At 40.5% G+C, this 12,124-nt stretch overlaps 1 protein-coding gene, 1 long non-coding RNA gene and 2 gene segments (V, D, J or C); all 4 read left to right on the forward strand.

Moving 5' to 3' along the window:
• The window catches only part of LOC119504433 (T cell receptor beta chain MC.7.G5-like), a 98,219-nt gene that overhangs the window by 42,397 nt on the left and 43,698 nt on the right, over positions 1-12,124 (forward strand). The gene's annotated exons all lie outside the window — the stretch shown is intronic.
• On the forward strand, positions 90-1,268 carry LOC119504449. The segment is given in 2 exon segments: positions 90-239; positions 420-1,268. Coding segments are annotated over 2 exon segments (417 nt in total).
• Positions 4,376-4,851, forward strand: LOC119504462. The gene is made up of 2 exons (XR_005210569.1): positions 4,376-4,479; positions 4,554-4,851. It is a non-coding gene; the product is annotated as an uncharacterized LOC119504462 (long non-coding RNA).
• LOC119504461 lies at positions 7,467-8,501 on the forward strand. The segment is given in 2 exon segments: positions 7,467-7,904; positions 8,013-8,501. Coding segments are annotated over 2 exon segments (357 nt in total).

The raw sequence follows: 12,124 nt of genomic DNA on the forward strand, positions 1-12,124 counted from the left end.
GTACAAAAACCCCGGTGCTCTTTCTGTTAGTGAGTCTATTTATCTGCTGTACTGTAGGGGGACCTCAAGTACAATCACAGAACATTATATAATACAGAGACCCTCCCACCTGTAGCTCTTCATCTCTCTGTTGTAACGTCACACAGACTGACAGCGACTCTGGTCTCATTTAGCTCAGAACACAATAATGATCACAGCTGGTCTGATCAAACTCTCTGCAGCTCTGCTCTGGATTGTAGGTACTGAACATTATGATGCTGATGAACCAGAGGAGACATTTTCACTTCTGTTGTCTTCCAACTTCTATGAAATTCTAAAAAATGTATATTAATGATTTGATTTTGATCATTCAGTTTGCATGATGAAGAGGAGTCCCTGGTGGTCCTGTAACATGATGTGATTTTGCTTTACCCCCACAGGTTTTACTGATGGGAGTGATGTCACCCAGACCCCCCTGGTGTGGCTGGACGAGGGTCAGTCGGCCACAATGAACTGCAGCCACACTAAGGATGGTACCTTTTACCAGATGTACTGGTACAGACAGCTACCAGGAGAGGGAATGAAGCAAATAGTTTTCACGCAACCATCTTCCCCACATCAATACGAGAGCGGCTTCACTGAGGAGAAATTTCCAGCAAAGAAGAGCGATGCTCAGACTGGATCTTTGTCAGTGGAGAGGCTGCAGCCTGAGGACAGTGGAGTGTATTTCTGTGCTGTGAGTAAACACAGTGATGCAGGCGACTCAGACAGCTGTACAAATACCCAACTGTTGGTGTCACAGTGACTATAAGACATCAGTGTCTTTAATTATCTATAGGGGGAGCTCTAGACCTGTAGACTGCCTTAAGATTTTTGGTTTGTATTCAGTTTTATTTGTGACAAGTTGCTTTTACAGTACACTGGAGTGTAGCAACACGTGGCTAATTTCTTTTTTTACAGCAGGGATAAAGTCACAGTAAATGTGAAATGAATACAGACATTGTATTTAATACTAACACGTTTCCTGACATGACTTGTAGAAGTCAGTGCTGTGTAGTAGTACTATTTATTTTCAGTCGAAATCTTTTTGATTTGCCTTTGTGACCCTTTCCATACAGAACTGCACTGATGGTTAACAATGACTGAACTGTATTCTGTGACTGTCTGAATCTAGAATAAAAACATTTTATCTATAAACCACCATCACCTCTGTGTTTACTGCCAAAGATAAAGACTTACACCTGGAAGCATCAGGACCCAAGAACAATCACAAATGTTTCATTACACTCTGTTTGACTACCAACAGAATGAAAAAACACAGGACGTGGTGTTAAAAGCTGTCCCTTGTGCCAATAGGTGGTGAGCACTTCCACGAAATTCACCTTGTTGTTTGGAGTGGTTGACAGTTTACAGGTGGGGGTTCTTAGAGTTTGTGGGAGGGTTGCCTGGGTTGTGACATTTCAAGACAATTGGGCACAGGACACATCATCAGTAGTGTACCCTTGTATCATCAGATGTTTCGGCCTTTTAACACTATACACCCTCCACAAAGACTGCCAGCTGCAGGGTGATCAATCCTCAGCTTGTGTACTGTGCTCAATTGTCCCGAGATTCACCTTGCTGCTGGGAATGGCAGACGGCTGAAAGGCTGACAGGTGGGGGTTCTCCAGTGGGTTATGCGGATGTATTAGGAGCCCTGCCCGGATCATTCCGCTTGAACCAAATCCACTGGCTGCCTCGTTCAGCCACTTCTGAGATTGCTCTGATGGTCCGCCGCAGAGCCTGACCGTGGCATCCCAGCTCCTTCAGCAATCTGATGGTAGAAGAAGCAACGAATCCTCTGCATCCTACCTCCACTGGATAGACTTTGGTGTTCCAGCCTCGCTGCTTTGCTTCTGCTGCTAGCTCTGCGTAGTGCAGCTTCTTACGTTTGTAGGCCTCTTCAATCAAGTTTTCCCATGGAACTGTGAGCTCTACTATGTAAGAAGTCTTTAGTGAGGGGGACCAGAGTACTAAGTCTGGCCTGAGGTTGGTGGAAGCAATTTTATGTTAATTAAGGCAAAACAAAGACAGATTAGCTGTTAATTGACAAGCATCACGACAGAGCCCCATCATGTGACAGGATGGATGGATTCAGACCAAACAGAACACACCACTAAAATGAATGTTCACGAGGAAGGTGCCTTAAAATAATCTGAATCTGTCTCCTCCCCTCTAAGTTGATGCCATAACGTCTGTTCAGTCTGTCAGTCGATGCAGAGACAGAGGAAGATGAAGACATCATGATGGGAAACATCAACAGGATCACTCTGCTGCTTCTCTGGCTCTCCTGTAGGTTCACATTCAAACTGGTCGATAAAAGTCAAATCTATTGTTTCTGTGTTCTCAAAGCCTTTCTCTTTAAATGCAGGTCGTTCACGGAGCACTAAAGTCCATCAGGCTCCATCATCAATATTAGGAAGTCCTCATGTTCCAGCAACAATCAGCTGCAGCCATTCAATCAGTTTATACAATGTAATATTGTGGTACCAGCAGCCGATGGGTGAATCTGACCTTAAACTCATTGGATATTTATATACCACACTCCCAACCATGGAGGGTCCATTCAAACAGTATTTCAATGTGACTGGAGACGGCTCAGCGAAATCTCAACTTCAAGTGCTGAAACCCAGACAGCCAGAAGACAGTGGCGTTTATTACTGTGCAGCAAGTAGACACAGTGACTCAATGTCGCTCTCACTTTGACAAAAACCCTCCCTGATAATCAGCCACATAAATTCACACCGAAGAAGAGCACAGCTGCATCCAACTGCAGCCTGCGGCAGGAAATCACCACTGATATCATCAGGATACCTGTGAGAACCAACACAGCAGGATACTGTACAAATCCACTGATGAAGACATTAGGGGTGGGAAAGAAAATTAAATTCACCTATGTTTAGTTTAGTTTAGTTTATTAGTTTATTATATCGTGGACAATCCCAATTAATTGACTGTAGCAATAACAGTAAAAAGGGCAGCTTTAGCCAACATGGCTAATATCCAGCTGTAGTCCCTGGCCCGATGACAATAGGCACCCTAAAAAGAACAATACATTACAGCACATTGATTAAAAGGAAAGAGTTAAGACAGAGAAGAAACAAGATAGATCAATAAAGATAAAAGAGAACAGTAAAACATCAGTACAATCATGCAGACAGCACATATAATCAAAACATACAATAAATAATAAATAATTATGTATGTGTCATGTTTTTTTTACGATTTTAAAATTGTTTTTTTATGCCAGAATCAATATATAAATATATATATATATATATATATATATATATATATATATATTGATATATATATTAGTCTATGCGGAGGTAGAAGAAAGTTACCGCTTTTATTGTTGTAGTCTGAGTAACGTGACGTCATATCCGTTCCGTATCCGTCAACCAAAACAAACCGCAGCGAGCCCAAACGAAAAAGTAGAAAAAGGGTCCGCGTGGATACGACCTGCACCGTCACATTTTAAATCCAACGTGGTAAACACTACACATACAGTTAAGTAGAGAAACACTTTGGGTTTCACACATTACAAGTAAAAGCAGAGCTAGACATCACGGCTAAAGCTGCATGCTAACTCTGTCATGGACAGGAAACGTTATCGTATTGCGGTGATGTGCGGTCCAACCAGCCGTCTCTCTCATCTCCGTGGTCAAATGGGCCGACGCTACAACTGTAGAGCACCCATATACTGACATTTATGTTAAATGCATTCAAACGGTCTCAATGGAGCTGACCATGGATGTAGAAAGAGAACGGAGCAGACGGGAGAGCTTGCAACGCACTTGGAGGAAGTACAAACATGTGACTACATCTGGGTTTCAAAATAAGGTGTTGACAAAGGGAACTGTATATACAACATACATACATGGAAATAATATTGATTGGTTAGGAGTATAAAATATTACATGTCCCTTATAAATTAAAAAGAAAATACCACAAAGTTTTGATGGAATTGTCTTTATTTTGTGATTATTGGATTGCTGGAAAAAAATTTAATAAATAATCCCTTTCAATGACTGATTTATTTTTGCCTTCAGGACATCTCTGACTACATACATGCTGAAAATCAAACATTTCTACTGTATTAATTTAGATATTTTCCAAAGTAAAAGTCCCTAGAAGTGCATGATTCAACTTTTTCCCATGGACTAGTGTTAAAAAAAGTTAACAAAAATCGCAATAAATCATAATATCGAATCGCAATACTTAAAAATCGCAATATCGAATCAGCACCCAAGTATCGTGATAGTACCGAATCGGGAGATAGGTGTATCGTCCCAGCCCTAAAAGACATGTGACGGCCCATAATGTCTGTCAACCCCTCCTCCTTTACATCCAGTCAGCTCTGTTCAGCTCACAGTCATCATTATAGTTTTGTTTTCATCTGCGTTACGATCATGATTAGACTCCTTGTACATTTAGCAGCTCTGCCGTTCTGTTTAACAGGTAATATTACATTTCTACATGTATATTTTAAGTATATTTTTTCCGTCACTAAAGCTGTTTGTTATATCTTGCAGAACTGTCAAAGAACAGTGTTCATCAGACTCCCACTGCCCTGATCACACATCCTGAAGAAGAAGTCCAGATGAACTGCAGCCATTCAAACAGTGACTTTGATATGATCCAGTGGTATAAACGGTCTGCTGGCAAAAATGATATGGTCCTAGTTGGCTATGTACGATTCACTTCTTTAGTTGTTGAACCTAAATTCATAGAAACTTATAATGTGAGTGGTGTTGGGGGAAGTCTGGCAAGTCTTCATATTCCAAAGCCGAGTCGATCCGAGGACGGAGCAGTGTATTTCTGTGCTGCCAGTAGAGCCACAGTGCTGCAAGAACCCTCCGCCTTCGACAAAAACCCTCTCTGATGCAGCCGGTTACACAAATTACCACATGAACCACAGATAAACCACAATGTGAATGACTGATATCAGACAGCTGGCTCACCATGAGATAGTTACACTCTTATTTCATCCATTAGGGTGCAGTGTTTCTCATCTTTTCTTTCTCACTCACTGTATCTGTACGAGAAAACAATACAGTTAAATGAAAATGAACTTTTCTGTCCACATCTAAGTTTTGAAAAAGAGAGTCAAATTGATAAATATGATATTAAGGTTAATTAAAAGGCTCTCTATTCGACGTTCAGAGCATTAATATAGCAGCAAGCAACTATTTGCTATGTAAAGATATACAATAGAGGAGTAATGTCTACCGTGTCCCACTGGCTAGCTTAGGGCTGCCACTCTGCACTGCTCTCATACGCCGGTTACAGCAGATAACCGCCCGTTGTCAACACCTTATTTTGAAACCCAGATGTAGTCACATGTGTATACTACCTCCAAGTGCGTCGCTAGCTCTCCCGTTAGCTTCGTTGTCCTTCTACATCCATGATGCTCGTTCATGTCTATTTAGAGCGACCACAAGCTCGAGCCCGACGCTGACTTTCGTTGATTTCACGGCCACAGGTGTCGCTGTTAAGAACCATTTCTGAAAGTTACAAATAGTCCCTTTAACGCAAATTTGTTTTAATGCCACTTATTTCTTTAACGCATTAACGCAACTTGAGATTAAGCCCAGCCGTGTTTGATATTTGCTGTAGCGAGCTCAGTTTGAAAGCTGGAGTAAAGATCATATCATTATCAGTTTATCGGTTAATTTTAGCATCCCTACCTCTTACAGATCTCTGTCTGGCTATTATATTCGAGTCCAGCTGCGGTAATGAAACCAAGTTCCAACATAAAACTACCTACAAAACTATCAAACAATCCAGACAGGTATCTTCTTCTGTAAGGGAAACTCATAAATACAGAGGAGAACCGGGATTCAATGAAAAACTGACAATGAAAGGGCAGATAAATGTAAATGTGATGCCATAAATCACCTTTAATCTCACATCAGAAGACAACGCAGGGTGTTACTGTTTCCACACAGCACAGCTACACAACCACCAGAACATTAACTCAACAAAAACCAACACTGGATTCACCGTCACAGATAGAAACACAATAAGTACAATAACAATTTAGCTATTAACTCATTCTAACCAACACTGCTTCTTCCTCTTATTAACATCACAGACTTTAATGGGAGGTTCCTTCTGGGTAGCATCGCAGTATTTAACCTCCCTCAGGTACTCGTCATGTCTGCTGTGGCTGCTTCTCATGTTAACAGGATCACTATGACGACTCAAGTTCTCATCACATTTGTAGTCTCGTCTCTGTGGCTTCAAGGTACAAACATACAGATTTTTGAATATACTGTATTTTCTAAAAGAGTAAGAGATTAGTAGATTTTCATGTTTGATTGAATACATGTATTTATTGTGTGGATTTAATTTTGTATACACTGGGCTTCTTTGTTTTACCATCTTTTCCAATGTCTACATGTTTTTGCATGCACCAAAAACATTTTGCACACAAATTTTGGCTCACTGAATGTTGAAATGAGTAAAAAATCTGACAAAACATGAAACATTTGTTAAATAGTTTATAAAACTTTTTAAGAAGGACTGCAAATTAGTTTTAAATTTTGTTTTTTCTCCAAACAGGTCACTGCCAGGATGTGATCCAAAACCCTGAAGTCAGTTGGAGTTATGTTTTCAAATCTGCAGAGATGAACTGCAACCACAACAAAGATGCTGGTCATAACCAGATGTACTGGTACAGACAGCGTCCAGGGGAGACCATGACCCTCATAGTCTACACAGTTTATGGTGGACAGCCAGACTATGGGGGGGTCTCTCAAACCAAATATTCAGCCATCAAAGACAAAATAGAGAGCGGGGCTCTTACTGTGAAAGACTTGCAGCCTGATGACAGCGGTGTGTATTTTTGTGCCGTCAGTAAACACAGTGATGTGAGAAGTATGAGCGGCTGAACAAAAACTGGTTGACAATACATTTGGTGAGTGTATTAGAGACCAAGTGTTGGTTGTTATATCTGTCCAGTAGGTGGAGCTGGAGCTTCAGAAATACTCTCCAGTTAAACACAGGCAGCACTGTGAAATATGATGTAGCTGGTATAGATTTGACAGGAAGGTGTTGATAAAGAGTCTACAGTAAACAGAGACACTCAGTGATCTGTGTTCATTCAGACAGGAGGACAACATGACAACATTATTCTTTTTGTCTTGGCTCATTAGTAATATTCACTTTTATCATTCAGGGATACCACTTTATGTATAGTTTCTGCATTGATACATTTTTCTAGTTGGTTGTCAGCAAAGCACAGTAATCGATTAGTTGTTTGGTCTTTAAAATGTCAGAAAATCATTGTTTCCCAAAGCCCAAGATGACGTCCTCAAATGTCTTGTTTTGTCCACAACTCAAAGATATTCAGTTTACTGTCATAGAAGAGTAAAGAAACCAGAAAATATTCACATTTAAGAAGCTGGAATCTGAAAATTTTGACTTTTCTTTTCTTAAAAAGTTACTCAAACTGATTATTAAAATAGTTGGCGATTAATTAAATAGTTGACAACTAAACGATTGATCGATTAATTGTTGCAGCTCTACTGTTGTTTCCTTCTCCTTTATACTAAAACTGGCAATCCTTATCAGCATTTATGGTTATAAATTACACCTTGAACAGACTCCTCCCAGCCAGAAGCTTTCGTCTTTGCCAGCTGATGTATAGTGATGCTGTTTCTTCATCGCTTCCCTTCCCTATTCAAACCTTAGTCAGCTCAGTGGAGGCATCAGTTGAATCTCCAACACTAACAGAGTCACATCTAGTGAGCTGATGTGAGATCACAGCGAATTACATCTGGAAAACTGTCATATGCAGTCCGACATGTCATGTAAAGGGCTTTGAGTAGTTTTATTTTGAATCAAAATGATCCGCTTTCTCCTCTTCTGTTGTCTGGCAGGTAAACACATTTTCAAATCCAATTAGCACATATAGGTGGAAATATTGTTTTCTCTCATAATCTATCATTATGTAACCAAGTTTGTTCTCTATTTTTGTTTTTATCCAGGTGTTAGTCTGGGTCTAGATGTCCGTCAGTCTCCCTCTGAACTCATCACAACACCTGGAGACAAAGTGCAGATTTTCTGCAGCCATGATAAAACTGACTACAGGGTGATACTCTGGTACCAGCGGTCACCTGGAGACACAGCTATGAAACTCATTGGATACTTGTACAATACAGATGTCACAAAGGAAGAGCCATATAAAGAGGATTTTGATATGTCTGGAGATTTGACAGGAAGTACAGCAAAGAATGGCTCTCTTATAGTCAACCTTGTAAAACAAGAGCACGGTGCAGTTTACTACTGTGCAGCCAGAGAAGCACGCTGACAAAAACCCCCTCTGAACTTTACAAAAACTCTGCACCATCTTTTGTCATCAGTGGTTTATAATAAGACCTGGAATAAACTGCTCCCAGACACCTGCTATTGTGGTTGTACTTTGGTTTGATGCAATCACATCATCATTAGCTAATACAACTAGAGTTATTCTGATACCGATACCAGTATCAGGAGTGCATCCTATACTGCACAAAATTCAGTATTGGGTATCGGTGAGTACGCCAGTCTACGCACTGATCCGATACCATCATTTATTAACCCAGGAAAAAAAGAAACTTGTTTAACCGGAAATCAATTCTTCTTCGCCGCTCCAAAACAGCAGCCTTCACTGTGCTGTCGCCATGGCAACCACTGTTTTAGAGCAACGAAGAAGAATTGATTGCAGGTAGTTTATCACGTGACGATAACGTACAACAACAGTGCGGTGCTAGTAGAGAGTCTAATGGTAGTCAGGGTGAGGAAAATGTCAGCCATTTGGCAATATTTCACAGTGGGCTATCCAACAAGTAAAACGGCGATATGTCCAGTATGTAAGTCTTCCGTTTCAAGTGGTGGAACTAGTGTTGCCAATGTCAACTACAGCAATCTTACAAAACATTTGAAGATGCATCATGCGAAAGAGTAGGACAAGTCAACATGTCAAAAGCAATATCTTTTGTGGGGGAATCGAGACGATATAGATGTCAGTTTAATATGCAACTACATGAAGCCACTCCTCCTTTCTACATCATGTCTGCTTCCTCCTTAGATGTGATTCAAAAATCTGACATCACTTAATTCTGCATTTCATCTGTGACTTCACAGTAACTCAGTGCTCCATGTCAGATCTCTACATGATGATTAGATTTCTCTTTTGCCATTTCCTCCTCACAGGTAACAACTGACTCACTGGGAAGTCCTCTCTATTTACCTTCACATCTAAAATCAATAACCTGTCCAACTCTATTTACAGCAGGTCTGTCTCTGGGGGTTCAGGTCCATCAGTCTCCCTCTGCTGCTATCAGAAAGGCTGGAGATGATGTGCAGCTTGTCTGTACCCACGGACAGCCGGACTACAATGTGATGCTGTGGTACCAGCAGTCACCTGGGGACAAGGATATGAAACTCATTGGACATATACAATATACTTTCTTAAACTATGAAAAAGACATATATAAAGAGCATTTCAATATGAGTGGAGATTTAAGTGAAAACACAGCAAAGAACGGCTCTCTGTTTATAGTGAAGCTAAAAGAGTCGGAGCACAGTGCGACGTACTACTGTGCAGCTCGGTCTGCACGTTGAGGCAGATCTCCTTTAACCTACACAAAAACTAAACGCCATCCTTTATCAGCTGTGGTTTGGAGTAAAAGACCTCCACCAGCCAGCTGCAGTCAAGGTTTCTGTCATGTGATTTCTACACATCACTTCCTCTTGTGTCTGCTGGCTTTCTTCATATTCAGTCTAGTCATATAGCCAGAGCAGACGCAGCAGAGTAACCTTCGACATCATCATTACTACAATTTTTACTGAGAATTAAATCTGCAGAGACAGAACTAAAATGATTCCTTTTCTACTTCCTTATCTTATAGGTAATGTGAACGGTTCTCTGGATCAACAAGTTTGTAGTTTGTTTTCATATTCAAGCAGATAAACCAGAGATTTGTCTCTTTTTTGTAGGTCTTTCTCTGGGGGTTCAGATCCATCAGTCTCCCTCTGAACTGATCAGAAAGGCTGGAGATGATGTGCAGCTTTTCTGCACGCATGGACAAACTGACTACAGAGCGATGCTGTGGTACCAGCGGTCACCTGGGGACACGGCTATGAAACTTGTTGGATATGGATATGTACAGTTCAGAAACGACAGCGTTGAAAAGCCGTTTAGAAAACATTTTAAATTAGGAGGAGATTTGGGTGATGACAAAACAAAAAATGGCTCGCTTTCCATAGTCAATCTCAAAGCACTTGAACACACCGCAACGTACCTCTGTGCAGCAAGGGAGGCACAGTGCTTCAGATATCCATCTGCTCTTGACAAAAACCTCCTCACCTCACCGCTCAAATGTAGGTGAAAGAGTAAATCATCTCTCCCCATGATCCTGTGATTATTGGTTTTTACTTTGATTTGTCAACTCATCAAACTCATTTATCACGTTTATAATTTGTTACACTTGACTTCTCTTTCCTACTTTTAGACGTTTCAACAGCTTGTCTTTAATTCTTCAACTCAACGCTCGTGAACAGATCTTGAATTACAATTACCATCAAACCTTTCTGGATTAAACCTACAATAAGTATGTTATTGCTCACAGCTAATGCATTTCAGGAAAAGGCAGTCTGAATGAAATAAAGTCTCTCAGCGTCATCTTATTCTCTGACTTCTCTACATCACTTCCTGTCCCTCCTTCTGATCCACAAAGCTCTGAAGAGATCCCAGTTGGTTCTTCACATTCAACATGACGCCATCTCATCTTGTCGTTTCCCTCATCACTGTGTTCTGGATTAAAGGTATTGTACATTCATGAAGCCATCTTTTTTAAAACATTTAATTAAATTAACCCTAATATTAACCAATCATTGATTGCCTATTTCTTACTGCTGTTTTCCCAGTAATTAAATCCAAGCACACAATGAGGTTTTATCCACTAGTGGCATTAAGACATTACAGCACTACTTAACATTGTTTCTTGATCTCTTTACAGGAGTTTACCTCAGTAAAGAAGAACAAGTGTTTCAGACTCCAACTGAGCTGTTTTGGAAACCCGATGATAAAGTCAACCTGAACCTCACACATCTAATCCCAACCTATAACACTATTCTCTGGTACCAGCGCTCAGCAGGAGACACTTCCCTAAAGCTGATTGCCTACATATATTATGATAAAGTTAACATTGAGCCGACATTTCAGAACCGCTTTAACGTGAGTGGAGATGGAGAAAAAACAGCGTATCTTCACATGCTGAACCTGAGACACCCTGAAGACAGCGGAGAATACTTTGGAGCAGCTAGTATGCACAGTAATAAAGACAGTGACGCTCTCATACAAAAACCTTCATAATGATGCAGCAGATAACAACACACCAACAGGAAACCACTGAAACCATGTGACACACTATCAAACTACTGAAAAAAGTCTTCATTGTACCTGTTGGTTCATTAGAAGATATTCTTTTGTTCCATTTATTTCACTGCAGCACTGCACCCAAATGAGGTGGAAATTAAAGTAGTAAAAAAACGTAGGTGAATCAAGACGATATAGATGTCAGTTTAATATGCAACTACATGAAGCCACTCCTCCTTTCTACATCATGTTTGCTTCCTCCTTAAATGTGACTCAGTTGAGAAAGAATCTGTCATCACTTAATACTGCATTTCATCTGTGACTTCACAGTAACTCAGTGCTCCATGTCAGATCTCTACATGATGATTAGATTTCTCTTTTGCCATTTCCTCCTCACAGGTAACAACTGACTCACTGGGAAGTCCTCTCTATTTACCTTCACATCTAAAATCAATAATAATGTCCAACTCTATTTACAGCAGGTCTTTCTCTGGGGGTTCAGATCCATCAGTCTCCCTCTGAACTGATCAGAAAGGCTGGAGATGATGTGCAGCTTTTCTGCACGCATGGACAAACTGACTACAATGTGATGCTGTGGTACCAGCAGTCACCTGGGGACACGGCTATGAAACTTGTTGGATATGGATATTTAGAGTTCAGAAACGACAACGTTGAAAAGCCGTTTAGAAAACATTTTAAATTAGGAGGAGATTTGAGTGGTGACAAAACAAAAAATGG

Source organism: Sebastes umbrosus, chromosome 16, assembly GCF_015220745.1.
Source record: "Sebastes umbrosus isolate fSebUmb1 chromosome 16, fSebUmb1.pri, whole genome shotgun sequence".
Lineage (NCBI taxonomy): Eukaryota > Metazoa > Chordata > Actinopteri > Perciformes > Sebastidae > Sebastes > Sebastes umbrosus.